Below are 21990 nucleotides of genomic sequence, written 5' to 3'. Positions count from 1 at the left end.
CAACCATGAATAAGCAAAAATCTTTCAAATTCTTTGTTTCTGAAAGGGATGATTTGGAGTTTTCCAGACAGGTCAGTGTGGTAGATCAGGTTTGAGAGAGACATGAAATGAGTTAATCAAAGGAAGTTTACTTACCTGAGAAGAGAAAGGACTATTCAGCAAAGGTACAGAATTGATTCTATTGGCCATAACTTCCTGGCCCTTTGTTGGCCATGCTCATCTGCCAATCAAAAGCCTGAAGGAAAAGCCAATGACTCAGAGTGCTGACATTTTTCATTAGGCCAACAGGAATTTTAGTCCCTGCACCATTTAAATCTCAGGGATGACTTCAATGCCTTTTTAAAGGGAAAACTAGCCTATCCTGTATATCAGATGTTACTCCTACACACCACTCTTCTTGGAGACAACTTACTTCCACCATTTTAGCGGCTCTGGTACCATTATTGGACCAACCCTAACCTTGCAGCAATGGTGTAATGAAAACAACAGAAATAACTAAAACAATCCAAAAAAAGAAAACAAGCAATGTAAGGAGTGACAGAGTATGGAGAACAAAGACCAGGAACCTCAGACTCTGCCACCCCACTTCAGAAAGAGAGAATCTTCAGTCTTATCAGATCCATGTAGTGAGTGGCATCAGATCTTTGTAATTCACTAAGTATAAAGGGAGGATTAGCAGGAGTGGGAGCAGCACCAGGGTTGCAGTACAGATGATTGGACTTTTGACCCATTCCCCAGTCATCATAGGTAGGGTCCTTTTCCTCTTGCATATATCCTGTCCATGCCAGGGTCAAAACCAAGAATCACTCTGTTCTGAGCCACCAGCCTGAGCTCCTCTCTCCCTGAGAGTTCCATAATTGGTGGGGTGGGGGAATAGGAGATGTTAAATCTGCCGAGGGCCTGCCGTCTTGTAGAGATGGGTAAGCAATTTTATCTCCCTCTGTCACTGAAAAGCAATAGCACTGCCTTTTGGCCCCCATAACTTCTTTGCGAGTGTCCAATGACCACTGTGTACTCTACTGGTGACAATGAGTGACCACCTCATTAGTTCCATATTACGGTAAGCAGACCTACCTTCTCAGTTGTCCAGGGCCGTCCTTACTCTGCTGGGGTCTACATCTATATATACTATGCTGCCCCCTGATTCCCTACTATGGTATTCCAGTGCTAGTGCTTAGTTTTTGATAGATTCTTTTGATTATATTCAGAAAAGGCCCTCTTAAATAAATGTTCTATTTTGCCTAATAGTTCTTTCACATCTATTGTTAGAAACGTGATTTTTATTTTGTTATTAATATGTGATGATAATTTTCCTAATATTAAAGCATTCTTACATGCTGGATATAAGTCCAATTGAGCTAAAGCAATTTTTAAAAATACATTAGTTTATTTGCTTTTATTTGCTAATTTTGTATCAATATTCCTTAAGGATGGTGATCCATAGATTTCTTGCAGTAATAGCTATTGTCTTGCTTGATATGAAGCAATTACTGTTGATGTGGTCTTATTGTGTACCTCCCAGTTGGGAGGAAGTGAGAAGTATGATGGAAGTGAATCAGAATGTTGACTTTGGAGACAGAGGGCCTGGATTCCTACTTTTAAGGTTGGCAAAGCACTCAACAAATATCTCACTTTATCCTTTCAACAACCCTGGGAAATAGTTACTCTAATTATCCCCATAATGACAGATGAGGAAACTGAGGTAGACAGTTTAAGTCACTTACTCAGGGTCATACAGCTATTAAGTGTCTGAGGCAGAATTTGGTCCATTGTGCCACCTAGCTGCCTCTCTCACTGACCTTGCATGACCTTGGACAAGTCATAACTTCAGTGAGTTTTATTTACTTGTAAAATGAGGGGATTAGACAAAATGTCCTCTAGAGCCCCTGCTAGCTCCCCTTGTATGATAGCATGATGCCAAGTCTGAGGCCTAGGGTATCAGCAAGATGGTACAGCTCAAATACTTAAGAAAACTATTTCTACTTTCTCTGATAAATGATTTAACCCTTGAGGGAAGGAAGGATGAGAGGGAGAGAGGAAGAAAGAATAGGGAAGGAAGGATTAAGTGTCTATGTGCTTAAGTACTAATACAAACATCTCATTTGCTCCTCCAAATCTCCCTGGGAAGTACGCATGTTGAATAGTTCTATTGAGCCTTAAAAGAACCTGGTTTGGGCCAACATAGGAGAGGCCTAGGCAGATAAAAAGATGTTTTCCTAGAGTTGTTTAATAGAAGACTACTTTGATCTGCCAAAGATATTTTATTAATTTCAAAGGTCACTTTATATTTACACCCTATAACTTGCTACATTATAGGTGTGTGAAAATTAAAGATTATGGAGAGCAGATAACCAAGTAATTGTTATCAAGCTATGTCTCATTGTACTTTATTATCCACTTAATCTGAGAAAAACTGAAAAATGGTCATTGACTTGAGGAGGGTGGGTTGTGCCCTTATTATGCTCCGATTGTGCTCTTAATCAATCAATATGCAACGTCTCCAATGATATGCAGTTCAAAGGGGGGAGGAAAGGGTTGGGAAAGAAACCCTTTGTGACCAATCAACCCCATGAGATTCCTCACCATTTCTTTTTCATGAAGGCACTGAGCATAGGTAGGTCTGTGGAACTGATTCAGACCTGGTTCTAATGGGCCTGCCTCTTGCTGCATGGATCAGTGTCCTCTTTCTGTGCAGTGAGGCTGCAAACCATGAAAATAGAGCATGCATGCATATATAAGCTTTATTTCATACACATTCAAAATTAACCAACTAAAAATAATAAATGTTCAATATTCAGATTTATCTATAAGTATAATTTGCTAGTGTTTGAGAACTAAAATTTGTTACTCTAGGAACTAATTCGTGCTTGGTTCTTACAGGCTACCTTGAAAACTTTTTGAATAAGAGTAAGAATGGATGAGTCTGGCGTTTCTGATAAGGAAAGAAAGAACAGATCTTCTTAATATTTAATTCTGTAGAGTTTCCTTGACTTAAAACTTAAAAGATTATAATTAGTGGGTCTTTGGGAACATAGGCTGGCTGTTTCCTTGTTGATTTCTCTTCCCCATTGACTTTGCTACTGAGTGAGGGCAGTAATTTCTCTCCCAAATCTTCAGGTTCTTGGCAGGAGGCTTTGTTTTGCTGAAATATTTTGCAATGGCCTCTTCAAGTTTGTCTCTTTCTTTAGTCAATCCAGACTTATCCTCAGCCTCTGAAATAGAACAGCCCAAATAAGATGACATGGGAATTGAGACTTTGTAAATTCAGTTTTGAGCTTCTAATATGGAACTACACAGTATAGAACTCCATGAAACTGAGCTAAATGGGAATTCCCTGGAGAATTAGTGTTAAGTGTTTAACGACTGACTCTCCAAAAAAAAAAAAAAAAACAAAACACTAAAACTTTTGCATGATGCATTTTTAAGTTCAATCTGCATTGTTAACATTTTCTTCATCACTTTCTTAAGTCTAGAAAATCCATAAATCAAGCCCTGATTTATTGCAGCTTTTGCTGATTTCCAAAGTGTAAATGCTCATACTGAAAACTTGTCAGCTTTTCTGAGTTAATAAGAGCTGGCTTTTTTTTTTTTTTGCCAACTGTCTCTCTCCAACGTAATGTTGATATAAAACAATTATGTTTTTATAATTTAGCAAATAATGTTGCTGGTTTTTATTATGAAATTTTCTGGTCCATGTGCTTGACTTTACTTAGAATTTTTCAGTTTTATTAAGCATTCCAGAAAGTCTAGTGGTGACTTTGATTTCCAACTATATTGAAAAGATTTCTATGTTATGTGAATCACTCATCTAATTGCTTTTATTTCAACTGAGTTTAGAATGAAAGAACAGAGTATAGAATCACAGATTTTGATTTAGGAGAGACCTTAAAAACCATTAAAGTCAATCTGGATTTTACATATGTGAGGAAACTTGAGTCCCGGAGGAGTTAAGTGACTTACCCTAGGTCACACAGATAATGTCCTCTGTAAGATTTAAACCTAGGTCTTCTGCCTCCAATATTGTCTCTAAAGTTGACAGACTCATCAGTTGGGTTATACCTTGTAAGGCTACTTCCACTTATGGAAATAGCTGATTGGGGATGGATCTCAGGGATTGATCTGAGTGTATTCCGGTAACATTTGGAATATAATATATGGAACATGGGTCAAACCTGGGATGGTCCAAGAAAATCTGGATTGAGACAGATCCAAGGAGATATTAATTTGGGCCTTGTGACATCTTTGATATTAGTATAAAGGACCTTATGAAAATTGGAGTCCATTCTCTTGGGTGTGGACTATGAAACAAAACATATCTTCTGGTACATGGGTTTATCTTGTTATTTTATCATCATACAAGTTTGTTCAGAGTTAGAACCCACTACACCTCTGTGAGAATCAGAGCTGGATTTCTTTGACAATTCTGCTGGACTTCTTTATTCTTTCCTATGCCTTGGTTCAGAATATACCCTTAAGTGGGATTTAAAATTGAGCTGGTCTCTGGATGGGAGCCAGGGGAGGCACAAGCCTCTGCTTTTCTCACTTTATTCTGTTCTTTGTGCTCCATTTCATGGTACTTCTGGAGTTTTCTGAATCATAGTCATGGGAATCACAGAACATTAGCCCCAGAAGGCACCCTTGGAGGTCCATTTATTGAGTAAAGGAGAATCTTTTAAATCCCTGCCATTCATCATCTTTCTTGAGAGAGAAAAATCAAATATATATTTTTTGGACATGACCAAAGTGGGTATTTGTTCAGCTTAAAAATGCATATTTGTTACAGGATTTTGCCTTCTTTTTATTTATTTTTTAAAAGGGAAGTGGAGTGGGAAGGAGAGAAAATAGATTTTTGTTCATTGAAAAAGTTAAATTCTGAAGCTTAGCTCTACTGTCTTTTATTAATTTATCAATATTTAATTAATAAGGCCCATTTATTAATATCCTCATTATACAGTCGATGAAACTGAAACAGGTTAAGTGACTTGCTTAGCTAGTAAGTGTCTGAGACTGGATTCGAACTCAGATCTTCCTGACTCCAGGTCCAGAGCTCCAGACACCTTCAATTCTCCTGACACTCCCTGTGTGATTTTGTGCACATAGGTATTAACCTTCATGGGCCTGTGTTCATCTATAAAATGAAGAGATTAGACCTGTTAGAAAGCTCAAGTTCTTTCCAGTTCTAAATCTTTGATCTTAAGACTAAACCTATAGCCTTTGCTGTCTCCCCAAGGCCTATTTTAAGGTTTGCCTTTGAAAATAATCAATGCAACATTTTTATTTATGGCAAATTCGATGGATGATTGTATCTGCAACTCTTTACTTCTTGAAATAGTATTGTATTTCAGTGTCTGTCTCTTCAAAACTAAGTATTAAAAATGGTTCTGCTTTGCATTGATAGGACTCATGTGTCTTTATCATTAATATGCACAAATTATACTTAACCTTGTCTTGGTTCTTTATTTTTTTCCAGTTTTTGGCTTGGAACTCTAAATCAGATAGAGGAAAAGGACAGTGAATTTCACACACATCTTACGTTGCTTACACAAGCATCCTCTATTGATTAAATCATCACCAAAAGTCTCAGTGTTTACAAAACATAGCAATACCGTCTTTAGGGTCTTTGTCCTAGATGGACTCATATCTGCTTTCTAGTCAGAAAATCTAATAGTTTTGCAGTGAATAAATGGTTATATAGGATGAAGGTGAAAGTGTTTTAATATGTTTCCAAAACCTCTGATATTCATAGGAATCTCAACTTATGATAATATCAATTTATTACTTAAGAGGATTCAGGATAGAAAGCTTAGAGCAAGGTGTAACTGAATGGTGACAGTACTGTTTTATACAAAGAAAAAAATCTGCATCATTAGATAATTTTTCCCTTAAAAAAAGCAACCTTGTCATGAGGCAAGCAGCAATACAAAAAAGGAACTCTCACATACCCTCACTTCATTTTCCTTTGCCTTTCTGAATCACACATTATCTTATTTTTCCATTGGTATCTTTCCCATAAAGCTTCTAAAACCTCATTTTTTTAAAGTATATGTCCTATTTGTATAAGTAATTCCTGCAGTTGGATTTTGGATAGATGTGGTTTTCCTACTGTACCACTTTACCCATGTGGAATGTGGAATGTTTTCTTAGGCTGAAGGGGTGCTCCTTCTAATTAATAATGTATCCAACATCTTTGGCAAGTCACTTAACCATTCAATATGTTAAACACTTCTCTGAGACTCTAAATTGCAGAGAAATTGCCAACCCAAGAGAGAATTTCTTCAACTGGGAACTCCTTCTATAAATGAAATCACAGATCTAATCTATTCTTCGTCCTCCATCTACTCTCCATTCCCTTACTTACTTTATGTTTTTTGCAGAATGTAGCACCTCCTTGTGTGGGAATAATTTAAACCATATCTAGGCCTTCAACTAAGTCGTTTTTATGTTCCCTTTTCTTCATTTTTAGAGCGATGTGCATTTTTTTGTTCCCCTTTTCAGGTCTTCTTTTGCCTATCAACTTAGGAAAGCGATGATAGAAAATGAAATGCTGCTGGATTAGATAATTTAGTAAAAAGATTGTTCCCTAAATATTGGGGAGAGGGAATTCAAGAATTTTTAATATAAAAACCCTGTTATTTAAAATCTATTAAGTAAAGTCTTTTTTTCTGAGTTTAAGATGTCTAGTGGACACCTTAGTTTTTCTTTTTTTTTAAATATAATTAATTTTAGTTTTCAATACTCACTTCCATGACATTTTGAGTTTTAAATTTTCTCCTCCTTCTTCTCCTCCCCCATCCCCAAGACAGCATGCAATCTGTTCTGGCTCTGCTTACACATTCATATTAAACATTTTCACATTAGTCATGATGTAAAGAAGAATTAGAACTTATGGAAGGAACCATAAGAAAGAAGGAACAAAACAAAACGACAAAAGAAAAGAGCAAATACTATGCTTCCATCTGTGTTCTGACTCCCAGGTTCTTTCTCTGGATGTGGATAGCATTTTCCTTTGTGAGTCTTTTGGAGTTGTCTTAGATCGTTGCATTGTTGAGAAGAGCGTACAATGTTCTCTTGGTTCTTCTCCTGCTTATCTTATAGCACAATAGTATTCCATTACATTTGTGTACTACAACTTGTTCAGCCATTTTCCCGTTTATGAACATCTCATCAATTTCCAATTCTTTGCCACCACTAAAAGAGCTGCTATAAATATTTTTGTATATCTGGATCCTTTTCCCATTTTTATGACCTCTTTGGGATATAGACCTAGAAGTGGTATTGCTGGGTCAAAGGGTATGTACAGTTTTTACTGATATGAGTGCGTGTGTTCGTCTTTCATTGCTTAAGAAGACCATGCCATCAGAGAAATAATGACATGATTTGCACTTTACTTTGTTTTGAGTGAGGGAGGGCTGTGCAGGTCACCAGCCTCACTTCTCCTCCAGAGTCATCTGAATCCAGTGACCAGATATTCATCAGGATGACTGGAGATGACCCAGGATGAGACAACTGGGGTTAAGTGACTTGCCCAAGGTCATACAGCTAGTGAGTGTCAAGTGTCTAGGTGAGATTTGAACTCAGGTCCTCCTGACTCCTGCACTGGTGCTCTATCCACTGCTCCACTTAGCTGCCCCATGCACAGTTTTATAGCCCTTTGGGAAGGAGAGTCTTTTAAACCCTTGACTTTCATCCTTCTTGAAAGATAAAGTCCAATATATATGTACATGTACACACATATACATATACACATGTATGTGTATATAAATATGTACATATATACATATATGTTGCACATGATCAACGTTGGGTATTTGTTTTGCTTAACTATGCTTATTTGTTATAGGATTTTTTTTTCTTTTTATTTTTTTTTTAAATCGGGGGGTAGAAAGGAGAGAAAATAGATTTTTTTCATTTAGAAAAGTTAAATTAAAACCTAAAGAAAAATCATGATCAAGCTATTAAATGGAATCAGTAACCCCTTTTTAGTTAACAGAAGTTCATGCTGTGAAATAAGTAACAAATATTACTATTTTTTTTTGAGACAACTGAGTCTCAGAGTGGCCCATAATTTTGAAGTCCATAGCTTTTGTGATCCATAACTAAGTGGTCCGTGTCTTTGGACTCTGATTTCTACTCCAGACTTCCCCTGGATGTTCATCATCTGGTAATCAAGGTTCTCTATGATGGAGCATTAATTACCTGTTGACTTTAGGCACCTCTTCCTTGGCTCGGGCTTTGACAGCGGAAGATGATTTTTCTTTCTCTTTTCCAGATCTCTTTTGGGGAGTGTGCTCTCGGTTTTTCAACAAGTTGATCTCAGAGAGCTCAGAATGGATCAAAGCTGATACCCACTCTTTTTCTGATTTGAAAGGGGAAATAAAGCTGCAGTTATAATTCAGCTGTAGACCCAAACCGTATTAGCTATTTCTACCTAATCCCTGGTGCAAACTGTTTTCCGGACCACCATACCAAACCTTAAGTTTTTGTGGATCTGTATTGTAGTAGTGTGCGGAGAGTGGTTCACGCTCCAAAATCATTTGTTACTGTTAGATCTAGAAGAAGATCCTAGATTTAAAATGGAAGAGGTCTTGGTGTTCATGGAGGCCAACTGCTTCATTTTACAAATGAGGAAACTGAGGTTTAGAAATATTAAGTGGCTTGCTCAGTATCCCACAGCCAGTAAACGTCTAGAATAAGATTTGATCTTCGGTCTTTTAGACTCCGAGTCCAGCATTCTCCTCATGATTCATGCTACCTCACATAATATATTAATGCGACACTTGTGTTACGTGAAGCACATCTAAAGGTGCCTCCTGTCCCCAAATATCTCCCCTAAAGTCTACCATTTTGTTTGAAATTCCCATAGAGGGACTGGGCAAGAGTTAATGAGAAGCCCAGGGCCTGTAGGTCATTGAACCAGGATCCAAATGGATGATGCAGTTGAGATCAGGAATCCAGAAAGTTGAGTCTAAAAGATGAATCTAAAATGAGTCTAATACCTACCTGAGGTACAGAGAGATCACCAGAAAAACTAACTCTGATACCAAAGTAAATTTTCTTTCTCATGTATTCCCTGAGTAGGGCTGGAAATGAAGTTAGCACATGAGTGGGAGCAAGTTTATAGGTCAGGGCAAATAGTTACACCCAAATGGATGAGTAAGGGGCCAGGCAATTCCTGACATGGTCTCAACCACCCAATTCAGTTGTATTGTAAACATTTCCACTTGTCTCTCAGTTTCCTGTTATCATCGAATGCTTCAGCTACAAGAGAAGTTTGAGATCATGGAGTCTGATCTTCCAATTCTTATATATGAGGAATCTGAGGACCAGAGAGCTTCAGAGATTTGCTAATGGCTGCAGGCCCAGTGACTGTTCTATAACATGTTGCCTTTCTTTGTGTGTGCGTATGTCTCTAAGTAAGAATATTATCTTAGAAATCTTTTATATTCCCCCAAAGCACCCAATAGATAAGAGTTATGAACATTTGACTTGCTATGTTGTTTGCTGAATGATTAATCTATGCTTAAAGCATAGACCAGATGTGCCCAGGTATGCAAGCACAACTGGCCTACGATCCTATGGATGCCATATTGTGAAGTGTATATCAAACCATTTCAGGACATGCCTGCCTTGTTTCTTGACTCATATGTGACTCCAAGAAATGAGGTAAAAACAATAGGGTAACCATTGTTACTTTAGGTGATTGGAAATGACTTTGGTAGAGTTAGGTCAGAGTCAAGTATTGGTTTAGAAAATCTGTAGCATCCAATAAGGTGACCAGAAATTGAGTAATGTCTATATGGTCATCAACTTGACCTTAGAAGTGGGAAACAAATACAAAATATAAAAAAAGGGAGTAGTATTCATATGATAATTCCTAACACTAAACACAGTCTTTAAATACCTAATAGGTACTTAATAAATGCTTGCTCTTTATTTATGGAATAGAAAAGGGAGAATCAGTATCCAAGAGGCCAGCCATAAAGCTATTGCAGTAACTAAGGTTTGAGGTAGTGATCTCCTGGATTAGAATGACATCATTGTGAATGGAAGAGAAAAGTGGAATTCAAACTTTTTAGAAGGAAGAATCAATAGGAAATGATGACTGCATGTCAGGGGATGAAGGAGAGGGGCTAGTCAAATCCGGATGATTGGGAGAGTAGTGACAAAGACAGTGACAGTGAGAGGGAAATTTGATTTGAGGAGAAGATGCTCATTTTGGACATGTTCAGTAGAAGTTAGCAACAGGAGGGAACATCATTTAAGCAGATATACATGTGATTCTGGAATTATCTCTGACACTCCACTGAGAAGAAAGTTCATTGATACAGGTTGCCCTGGGAACCCCTTACCAGCATCCAGCCTTTATAAAGCCATGGTATAGAAGCCAAGCTGGGCTCAGGACAGAAAGCAGCCCGAGCTTTCCGAAGAACTACCCTGAGGCATTATAATGTTCCTGCCTCTTACCTTTCACACTTGCATGGAGTAGCCACTTGAGGAGTTCTGCCAGTGAGTCTGTTTGTAGAATTTCACACAGCTTGGACAGAATCTGAAAGAATTACATTTGGGATGGGGTGAGGAATATTCAGCCTGTCCTCACATAATTCATCCTTGGCTGTTCTACCAGTAAGAAAAGCCATCGAATTTCACATACCTGACAGAATGTAAGTCTTTGGAAGGGATTGTTTCATTTTTGTCTTTGTATTGTCAGTGCCTCGCACATTTGCTCTTAACCTGGAGTCTGGAAACTTGCTCTTTTGATATTTTGATAGCTTTATTTCAATATAATTAGTTTTATGGTACGCTTTTAAGAACATTATTGTGACAAAGGCTCTGTTAGCTTTGCTGACAAAGGGATCCATGACACAAAAAAAGACTAAGTACTCCTGGCCTACTACATAGTAGGTTATTAATAACTACTTGCTGATTAATTTTGATAGTATTTTATTCTCCCCAATTACAGGTAAAGACAATTTTTGACTTTCATTATTTATACAATTTTGAATTCCAAACTTTCTCCCTCCCAGTTTAAGAAATGCTGTGATTTAGATCACAGTATTGCTGAGAGAAGACACTTGCTTCAGTTCTGACCAGGGAAAAGTAAAGATTTTGATCATTTACAAATGAAAAGTTTCAGTGGAGAAAAAGAAAAATAGTTTTGTAGATGGGTTGGGAGATGGTTGGGAAATAAAGATATTAGGGATTGAGAAAGCAGTGAAGGAAAGTAGTAACTGAATTAGAAAGTGGAAAGAGAGGTGTCATTTTGAAGGCTGTTAATCTAAAACCCATAAGAAGAAAATGAAAGAAATTATTAAAAGATGACTGGTGACTGGATGTAAAGCTTAATTAGAAGGTAAGGAGTAGTAAGAGTTTGGATTTCTTGAAGAGCAGGAATGTGAACTAGTGATTTTCTTTTACCCACATTGACATAATACAAGATTCTCATCTTTGCCAGCTTTCAAAAGGTCTAGAATAAGTCAAAAGAAAAGCCTAAAGCTTAGTACATTATTATAAAAATGTTGAAATACTTAGATAGAAGCATTTAGATTTGTCATACCTATCAAATTATTCTTCTATATTGGAGAAGTATTTGTTTTCTCCTCACAAGAGTACAGTGAATTCTGAGATTCCTCATGCTCCCTGAGCCTTATTTTTTAAAGCAATTTTAATACTATTATTGTTTCTTACATAAAAGTTACATAAAAATGTAACAAAATTTAATATTGGAAAAATTAAGAATTCGATTTGTATTGAGTTTTAATAAATTAATCAGAGAAATCACTATGTACAACATGGTTAATATATGTTCTGAATAGTGACTCGTCATGTCATTTTTTGAAACTATAATACTGTTTCATTTTAATTACTCTATACGGGTTGCTGAATGCCACTAGTATAGAATCAAAATTGATAAAATGATGACATTATTTTTATGTACAGCAATTCATAAATTCACCCAACAAAATCAATCATTTGATTGGCAATAAATAGTTTTGTCTTTCATAGTTTGAGTTAATAATATTGTTACATATTATTATTGTGCGCCTAATGGTTTTTTTTATTGTAATTTTGGTAAGCTATTGTGTAAAAATTGTTAATTTTGAAATGATACCTAGAATCTACCGTATTTATATTAGATGAACTTCTCTTATGATCTGAATTAAATTATCAGTTTGGGCTGTCATTTATTAAAGACTTTTCTCATTATGATTAACAAACTATCTTAAGGAGTTATTTGGGTATATTTTGCTTTTAAATTAATAATAATGATAAATACTTAGTGTTTGGCAAAAAAGTCCAAAAGACAATGTAAATTCTCATTTTATGTAAAATTCTTTGGGGCTTTCCCAGGTTCCTTGGAATTTTCTACTTGGACAAAGTCAGAAAGTCTCATCAGCTCAGTGGGAGAAGTAACTAAAAAATGTATGACTGATGAGAGGCTGAGAGCCTTGTATGCTCTATGATAGTAAATTAGAATACTAATTGATTATGAAAATCAAACTAGATATTAATGGTGATGATAATCATTAACATTTATATAACACTTAACTGTGTTCCAGGAACTGTGCTAAGTACTTTACAATTATTATCTCATTTGTCACAACATTGCAAAGTAGGTGCTATTATTATGACAATTTATAGATGAGGAAACTGAAGTTCAGTGATTTGCCCAGGGTCACACAACTAGTGAGTGTCTGAGGTCAGATCGAATTCAGATCTTCCTAGCTCTGGGCCCAGCACTCTATCCATTGTGCTACCTAGCTAAAATAGTATGCACTGAAATTTAGTTCAAAATATTTTTCTTCTTGCATTAGAACTTAATATGATACCTTAAGCTATCCAGGCTACCAGGAGCTACTGTCTTTCTGAATTTTGACTGAACCATCATATACTTTTTTGTATGAAATCTCAGCAAGTGATTATTTTCTTAATCTTTGCTAATTATTATATCAGAATATCTGAAGGCAATATATATATACATGAACAATGTATACGTATGTACACATACACACTCACAAATGAAAGGGTTTTTTTTGCTTTATAGCAAGGTCTTTTATGTATTTGGTGAGTACTAAGGATAAATGTTTCATTTTTTGAAATTAATTGTGGTTTAACTGAATGCTATTGCAACAACAAAAAAATAACTATATTAAGATATAGTTAAAATGCGATAGTGAAATTTCCTTTGTGAGGCAAAATTTCTTGATACTGTAGTTTGATTTTTTCTGAGTTTTGCATTCAGATATAACTGTTTAAATTATTGTTAAGCTAGAAATCCATTATTCAAGGGAAATGTTATAAGTTGCTCAGAGGGAGTGATCTCTGAGAGTTGCTACAGGTGGTTATAGATATCTAAGAAGGTTGAAAAGGCCTTAACGGTAAAGATAAGATTCTCTTGATTCAGTTTCCCCATTTGCTATTTGCCTTCCAAAAAGGAAGGTTTCCCACTTGGATAATATTGAGCCTGGCTATGATACCCTGTGAATGATATGGAACTTTGCTATTTGATTGGCTGCTCTGAAAAGTTCATTGTTACTCTTACTTAGAATCAAGCACAATTAAAGAAGTTTTATCCTGTTACATCTATGGTAGGTCAGTCTATGCCTTTAGGATTAGGTCTAAGAGAACAGTCTTGATGTTATTACAATTATGTCTCTTCTCTATAATAATAATGACAGGTAAATTATAAAGATTTATAGCAATACTTATAACAATACTCAGACATCTCTTAGACACAATAATTGGATGCATATAGAAACATAAAGCTTTTATTTTTACCATTCTGAATTTCTAGCTACTTCTTGTTTCAATTTCTCAACTTAAGCAATCAGGGATAAATCGGTTCTTATGCTTGACATCTCTTTGCTCATTGATTTAGTAGTTTTATATTTATTTATAAGATTATGTTCTTAAAGCATCACATGTTTTCTGAGTGATATGAGGATAACATATATCCCCCAAAGGGAGAATTATGCCATAAGGATGTAAAAGTTTTAATTTTTAATAAAGTAGTAATCTTTACTTTGAGAAAACCAACAAGATTAAACTTTTCACTTGAGAACTAGGATATATATGATTGGTTCCCAAATGTTACCTATTAAAATTAGTGACCAAATGTTCAAGTAAAAATGATGTTCCTAGATAATATATTAAAGTATTTGGTCCTAGAGATAATATAGAACAAGAGTGAAAAAGAAAGAGCAAAGAAAGAACTTCCTTCAGGTCCATTTGAATATCCCCAGATGAATTTTATTTTAAAATGGCTAAGATACATAAATTTTGATTAAGTTTTAGTGACTGCATAAATTCACTAATTGGATTAAGGATTTTACATATAAAATTGTTTTAATACTTACAAAGAAACTTTATATAATTTTATAAACTTTATATACTTTTATAAACTTATTTTTCCTGTTTGAAGTTTCTCTCTGACAATATCAAAAGAAAAGAGACATCATTTTATATCAAGGATGTTTGCATTTTTTTCCTGTAGTAAATAAACTACATTATTTGTGCTACTTACAGTGTTCAAGCAAGGTAGAAAATGCAAATGGTATGTGAATATTAAAAACTCTCTAAATCCTCAGATGAATTATAGGTGATCTAGTCTGATATTGTTCCTGTATATATAGTCTTGATGTTCATAAGGTTGACTCTGTAAGACTTGTACTACTACTTTCATTGCATGAACTAATTTTGGAAGGTCAAATGTAAAGAGGTTTTTCTCAGACCTTACTAAATAGTAGTAAGTCTTATCCCTAGCAGGGCAATGATAATGTTGCCTAGAGAATCACCACAAGTGATCTGGAAACTTGACATGGTAAAGGGGATACTTCTGCAAACTTGCCCTAGAAATAATGTGAAAAGGCCCATTCCAGGTACTGCTAACAACTGACACCTAGATTAAAGACACCAAGATCTTGACTGAAGGATACATATTTTTGAATTTAAGAATATTGGACTGGCATATGAAAGAAATGCTCTAAATCACTATTGATTTAGTGATTTGATTGATCACAAAAATGCAAAATAGACAACTCTGAGGTCTCACACCTATCAGAGTGGCTAATATGACAAAAAAGAAAAATGTTGGATATTGGAGGGGAACTTGGAAAACTGGGACTCTAATGCACTGTTGGTGGAGTTGTGAACTGATACAACCATTCTGGAGAAAAATACCCTTTGATACATCAGTACCACTGCTAGATCTACATTCCAAAGATATCCAAAAAAGGGAGAAGGACCTATTTGTACAAAAATATTTACAGCAGCTTTTTTTGTGGTGGATAAGAATTGGAAATCAAAAAGACACCCATCAATTGGAGAGTGGCTAAATAAGCTTCAGTGTATGATTGTAATGGAATATTATTGTGCTATAAGAAATGACAAGTAGGATGATTTCAGAAAAACCTGGAAAGACTTACATGAACTGTTACATAGTGAAGTTAATAGAATCAGGAGAACATTGTACACAATGACAGCAATTTTATCAATGAAGAATCATGAATGACTTAGCTATTCTCAGTAATACAATGATCAAAGGCAATCCCAAAGGACTAATCTTAAGGACTTACCCCAAAGCATACTATCCAGAGAAAGAACTGATATTGTTTGAATACAGACTAAAGCGTGCTATTTTCACTTTTTTCTTTCATTTTTTTCTTTTATTAAGGTCTTCTTAAACAAAATGAATAATATGGAAATGTTTTACATAATTATATCTGATTGCTTACTGGCTAAGGGAGGAGGGATAGAATTTGGAACTCAAAACTTTCCATAAAGGTGTTAAGGAATTTTTAAAAAAAAGAATATTAGACTGGATAATTTGTGAATACTAATCAAGGATGGACCCTTTCAACACAGAATTTCCTAGGAAAAATGTTTCCCAGAAGCAAAAAGCTCCATGAATTAGATGACTAAACCCAATGTGATAGAATAAGAAATATATTGTCTAAATGGACACTAAATGCACTCCCCATTTCTTTTTCTTAGTCTCCTGAAAATAGTTATGTGTTCAGTATTTTCCATTGTCTCTTAAAGTGTTCCAGCCCTTTTTGGAAATTATTACGACTCTTCAACTTTGCTAAGTTGGTTTCTGATATTATTATTTTTTTAGATTTGATTGATTTAATTGATTGAAATAAAAAAACTTTAATTTATTTCTTAATATTCTTTTCTGTTTAAATTTTGAGTTCTAGATTCTGTCTTTCCCTCCTACTTCTCTCCTGCTCACTGAGAAGAAAAAAAAAAACAATTAATACGTGTGGTGTCATGCAAAACACATTTTCATATTAGCCACATCAAAAAAAAAAATTGAGATTATACTTCATTTGCACTCACAATTCATCAGTTCTCTCTCTGAAGGTGGATAGCATTTTTTTTTCATCATGAGTCCTTTGGAATTATCTTGAATCATTATATTAATCAGAGTAACTGAGTCTTTCACAGTTGATCATCATTACAACATTGCTGTTACTGCGCACAACGACCTCCCAGTTCTCATTTTATTTTGCATCAGTTCATATGGGTCTTGCCAAGGTTTTTGGAAACCACCCTCCTCCTCATTTCATGTAGCATAATCATATGCCACATCTCATTCAGCCATGCCGTAATTGATAAGCATATGCTCAATTTCCATTTCTTTGCCACCACAAAATGATCTGCTATACATATTTTTGTATATATAGATTCTTTTCTTATTTCTTTGATCTCTATGGGGTAGTAGTAGTAGTAGTAGTAGTAGTAGTAGTAGTAGTAATAGTAGTAGTAGTAGTAGCAGCAGCAGCAGCACCAGCAGTAGTAGTAGTACTGAACCTCTTTCTTAGTCCCTCAAAGTGGGAGAATTCATTGGCTCAGTGTTTTCTGATATATCCTAATAAGCAGAACTTCCCTGATTTCTGTTTGCTATTGTAAATAGGCTTATTTGTAAATGGGCTTATTCACGTTTCATGATTTGTGATGATCTTTTGTGTAAATAACATTTGGAAAAGAGTCAAGCCTATGGGGTATAAGCTGGGGTTACTCCTTGAATGTCCTTAGGACAGCAATTCATTTTCTACCTGTAGTTCTGCTGATTTTGGTGCCAGTACCATCATGCCTCTTCCAAAATGAACTTATCACCTGAAATCTCGTCATGCAGATTGACTCAACTTTTGATGCTCAACATTTCCTTAGTATCTCAATTGCCTCTACCCTCCAGTTGGAGGACTACAGAGCAGAGCAGTGAACTGCTTCTATAGCCTTCCTTTATAAAGGGCTCTGAACTTTTCAGGTAATTCCTCATTCTTCATCAGTGGCCCTTCTTGGTTTCATCTCCACAAACATCATGCTTTTCTATTCACCCTTTCATTTTCCTTTTGTGTATTGTCTTTCCTCCATTAGGGGGAGGCAGAGGCTTTTTTTTTTCTTTTTTGTATCCCCAGTACTTAGCACAGGGTCTTGCACATACTTAACAAATGTTTATTGAATTATTGACTTGAATATTTAGAGGGACAGATGGATGTTATTCTAGTCTAGTAACCTTTCTCTCAGAGTGCCAACCTTACAGTCTCAGTTTCCTCTCCCCTGCAGGAAAGAATTAAAGTCTCCTATGGATAGAGGTGGAGATTGTTCATTGACATTATCCATTATTCTTGTCATTTGGACAACCCATGTGGATGTATCATCTCATATGGGCAGTAGAGATCATAGAATCGGAGCTGGAAGGGAATTTCAGAGACCATCTTGTCAAACCTTTTCATTTTACAGACAAGGAAATTGAGACCCATAGTCCCTCCTGAGTGATTCCTATAGGATAACTGTGTGCACTATGACTATAAATTATTTGCCCAATCTAAACTTATGTTGTTACCTTGAGGAAACTATGCATCAATGAGTAGGTAGGGTCTCCCGAAAGATCCCCTCCTCACAAAGAATGTTCCTGAAAACTGCTAGTTTTATAACTTCCTATTTCTTTTCCTTCCCTATCTGATTTGCTCCCAATCCTGCTAAAAAGTGTTAGTTAGGAAGAAGCATATCACTTGAGTCTGTCAGCCACACTGAACCAATCTTCCAACATATTCATATAGACAGCAACTCCCAGAATCTTTCTCTTCACAAACTTCAATGCGCATAGTAAAGAATATTATAAGCAACATTCTATTACTGTTTTTCCTTGTTTCTATTACTTTTAATTTCTTACTGTTTTTTATAGATGGAGTTTAATGTCCTGTCTCTGTATCTTTACACTGGTTATGCCCCATTCCTAAAATATACTCCCTCCTCATCTTTGCCCCTTAGAATGTCTGCTTTCCTTCATGAAAGTCAAGCACCACCTCCTACTTGAACCTTTTCTTGATTCCCCCTAAATGTGATTGCCTCTCCAAAGAGCTTTGTATGTATTGGTATCTAGTTTATAGATTCCTGTATAGATACATAAAATGTCTCCTCTCTTAGAATATAAGCTTCTTGAGGTCAGGGAGTATGGTTCTGGCAAATAGCAGGCACCTAATAAATACTGTTGATAGAATAATTAATTTATTTATAATTGATATTTATAATTGATTTATTTATACCTTCTTATAATTGATTTACTTATACCTTCTTATAGTTGATTTATTTATACCTTCTTTGATTACAATAACAATACTAAATATGGCTCTTACATTTATTTCCTGGTCCAAGTAGTTCGGTATGCAAATTGTCTTGCCTCTCACTTCCCTTTCGGGATTAATGTGTTCAGAGACCACAGGAACTTGGTTTGCCTTTGGGTTTGAAATGTGACCTCTGCCCCGAAGCTCTTCCTAAATCAGACATAATGCAATCATTACATTTTTCCTCCAGTTAGAATTCATACTAAGACTAAAGAAAACATCGCTGATAAACAACATACACATGTATGAATACACGTACACACAGCTAAGGTGTGAGGTGGATAGAATGCTGCATTATTTGGACACGAGTTTGAATTTAGCTACAAGACTCTTGGCAAGTTGGCCTCAGTTTCCCCCTCTGTAAAATGGGAATAATAATAGCACCTACCTGCCAAGGTTATTGTGAGGATAAAATGAGTTAATATTTGTAAAGTGGTTTGCAAACCTTAAAGCACTATACAAAGGCTAGTGATGGTGATTATTACTAAAGTTTCCTATTTCTGAAGTCCAAGAGTCTACTCAACCAATAACCATTTATGCTGGAGAAGAACCAAGCAAAATTTCAGAAAACAGCTACAGCACACTAATCAGCAGAATGAATTAATGACCCATGTAAATAGGCTGTGCTATTGGAGAATAGAAGGAAATAGGGATGATATCTGTGTTTTCACCTATATAGGGAATTCTCAGGTGAGAAAATTCCTTCTACCAATATAGTTCTGCACTTTCTCTTCAACTTTTAGTCTTAGAGAGTTGTTTAGAACACTGAGAGACCAAATGACTTGCTCAGAGTCACAGAGCCAGTATGTAATTAGAAGGAAGACTTCTTAAAATAAGGAAAGAAAGTAGGCACTGGGAGCATGGGTGGGGACTATGTAGACTATGGAGATAATGAGACAGACCATGGAGTCCTCTGGCTCTGGACTTAGTGTTATTTCCGAATAAACCATGCCACTTCTCTCTTTCTGTTTGATAGCTTTATTCTCCGGTCTCCAAAGCCCAAATTCAGTCTTACTCCTTAGTTCTTCAATAATGCAGTAATAGTCCTTGTTATGTTTGTCCTTTGTTGCCAAAGAAGACCATGCCATCAGAGAAATGATGACATGACTTGCACTTGACTTTGTTTTGAGTGAGAGAGGGCTGTCCCAGTCACCAGCATCACTTCTCCTTCAGAGTCATCTGAATCCAATGACCAGATATTCAATAGGATGACTGGAGATGACCCAGGATGCAATGGACCCTTTAGGCCAAGGTCTATTTACTTAGGGTGAGGTAATGCCCATTCAGCGAATAGGCCTGTTTAAGAAGTAGCCAGGGCATGGCCCCTTTAATGAGGCAAAGAAAAATCACAATACCAGGCAGCATTCTGAATGGAAGTATGAAATCTAATCTGCCTCTCCCAACTTCCAAGGCTCAACTGCAGCAATGCACTCAAGCAAATCACATGATTGTCCTACCAAGACAGAGAAGTATAATGGCTGTATGTTTGGAAGGCAAAGTCTTTGGAGCAAATGCTCCTTGTTCAATAATGTTGATGAGGGCCTGGTTGAATGAAGTTTTAAAATATATGACCTTTTAAGTGTTTATCAGGCGATTCCTATGTCTAGCTGATAATTTATATGTGGCAATGACTGCTGTTCTACAAATTATAATTAGAAAAGTACCTTTTTCATAAGAATAAAGAATATGCTGGGTATCTCCTTTATACTTTCATCCATATGGCAGTTTGGTGATGAGTAGTGGGCTAGAAGTTAAAAAATATGAGTTCCTACAATCTACTCTTGACCTAAATAGCTATGGGGACTTGAGTAAGTGCATTTATAAAAAGATTAAGCATGTAAACATAAGTTAATTTTGTAACTCTTATTATCACCATTACTGTATCATGCATTCCTTTGTTAAATTTTGAAAAAGATACGTGAGAGCAAATGAAAGGCTAATAACCCAGAGAGAGATAATTGGACATAGATACCTGATAATATTTTCTTACCTTTTTAATCTTTAAAACACCTTCACAGTGATCTTCACGGAAGGTTTTTATTTGTTTACAGGGCTCTGAAATTGAATTGAGGGAAAACAGTTTTAGGTCAATCTGAGCAAGAACTTTGCTCAAATATGACATTGTTTTCATTTCTATATCTTGGCAGGTGAACTACAAAATCAAGTACCTAATTGCTATGGTTATAATGGAGTCTATAAGTAGCACCTTGGGCTTCTACGCAACACTCATGGTAGGTCCTCCTAATAGACAACTACCCCCAGGTTCAAAGTTCTTTTTGCGTTCATTCCCTTAAAATCCATAGCTCATGAGCCCCCACTGATATGTTTACCTTTAGTATTCAGCCAGAAGACACAATATAGCTTCTAAATATACCATGTGACTAAAGCTACTCTCTCTGAGGACAGGAATGATACCTTATTTTACAGCTGAGGAAAGTGAGACTCAGGGAGATTAACTAACCTAGCCAACATCACATAAATAGTAAACATGTTGGGGGATTTTTTGGAGTAATTATTATTTTAAAAATTTCTGTTATTATGAAGTTCACACAATCATCAACAAACATAAAGATTTTCTTATGCAAACCAGAACAGAAAAAGGTTTTATATGGTTCTGTTTCTTATAGCTTTTTTTTAAAATTATGTTTCTATATTAAATATTAAAACTATAAATTGTCATTCTAACATTGCCCTGTGTGTCTGTGTTCCCTTTGGTCCTTCTTTCTGCTCTCTTCTGTGTATTTTTAAAATATTTCATTACCATTCTTTTCTTTTTTTTCCAGCTATTTGGAATGTATCTCCTCTTCCCAAATAAAAGCTCATCCTTGTAGCAAATATGTATATTTAAGCAAAACAAATCTGGAAATTAGCTGAAAATGTCCTAAAGCAATCTGAAAATGTACGTCTCATTCAGGAAATATATTCTATTAATAGTAGCTGACAAGCACATGGGGCTTTGCTGATGCAGAATATACTGAATCTTAGACCTAACAGGAAAGGGATCATCCTCATAAACCGCTAAAGAGTCTATTTCTAACCTGGCAAAGTATTAAAAAAAAGATTTTATTCTTTTTCTTATTCTCTTGAGTTCCATCATCTATCACATCATCAAGTCTTTCGTGACTTACCAGAGTTAGGCCGAGGGGGCGTTTTCATTTTATTCGACCCTGGGTCACTGGAAGAGTTGGTGTTGTTAGCATAGATGATTTTGCTGAGTGGTGGTATGTCCTTATCTGGGGTGGTCATGTGGCTAACATCATACAGTGCTTTAAAGAAACTCTCATCATTCACAGCACAGATAGGTGTGTTGTTTAAACCTGGATGAGTGGAAAGAAAAAATAAATCTGTCACTTTTTAAGAT

At 35.8% G+C, this 21990-nt stretch overlaps 1 protein-coding gene across 2 annotated transcripts in view; it reads right to left on the bottom strand.

The window, feature by feature from the left end:
- Nucleotides 1-2929: 2929 nt before the first annotated feature.
- Nucleotides 2930-21990, bottom strand: part of C7H4orf17 (chromosome 7 C4orf17 homolog) — a 29132-nt gene continuing 10071 nt past the window's right edge. Inside the window, exons 3-9 of one of the 2 annotated variants that reach the window (XM_072624214.1) lie at nucleotides 21758-21946; nucleotides 20620-20684; nucleotides 18642-18779; nucleotides 10465-10546; nucleotides 8197-8356; nucleotides 5443-5486; nucleotides 2930-3212 (exon numbers count right to left, since the gene is read on the bottom strand). In XM_072624214.1, the coding sequence (XP_072480315.1) occupies nucleotides 3013-3212; nucleotides 5443-5486; nucleotides 8197-8356; nucleotides 10465-10546; nucleotides 18642-18779; nucleotides 20620-20684; nucleotides 21758-21946 (878 nt within the window). In that variant the 3' untranslated portion in view covers nucleotides 2930-3012. The remainder of the gene's footprint in view (nucleotides 3213-5442; nucleotides 5487-8196; nucleotides 8357-10464; nucleotides 10547-18641; nucleotides 18780-20619; nucleotides 20685-21757; nucleotides 21947-21990) is intronic. The other variant, XM_072624215.1, reaches the window with a different exon arrangement.

The sequence above is a fragment of the Notamacropus eugenii genome, chromosome 7 (assembly GCF_028372415.1).
Source record: "Notamacropus eugenii isolate mMacEug1 chromosome 7, mMacEug1.pri_v2, whole genome shotgun sequence".
In the NCBI taxonomy this organism is placed as follows: Eukaryota; Metazoa; Chordata; class Mammalia; order Diprotodontia; family Macropodidae; genus Notamacropus; species Notamacropus eugenii.
Note: the sequence above shows the minus strand (reverse complement) of the source record. Positions and strands in the feature narration are given on the sequence as shown.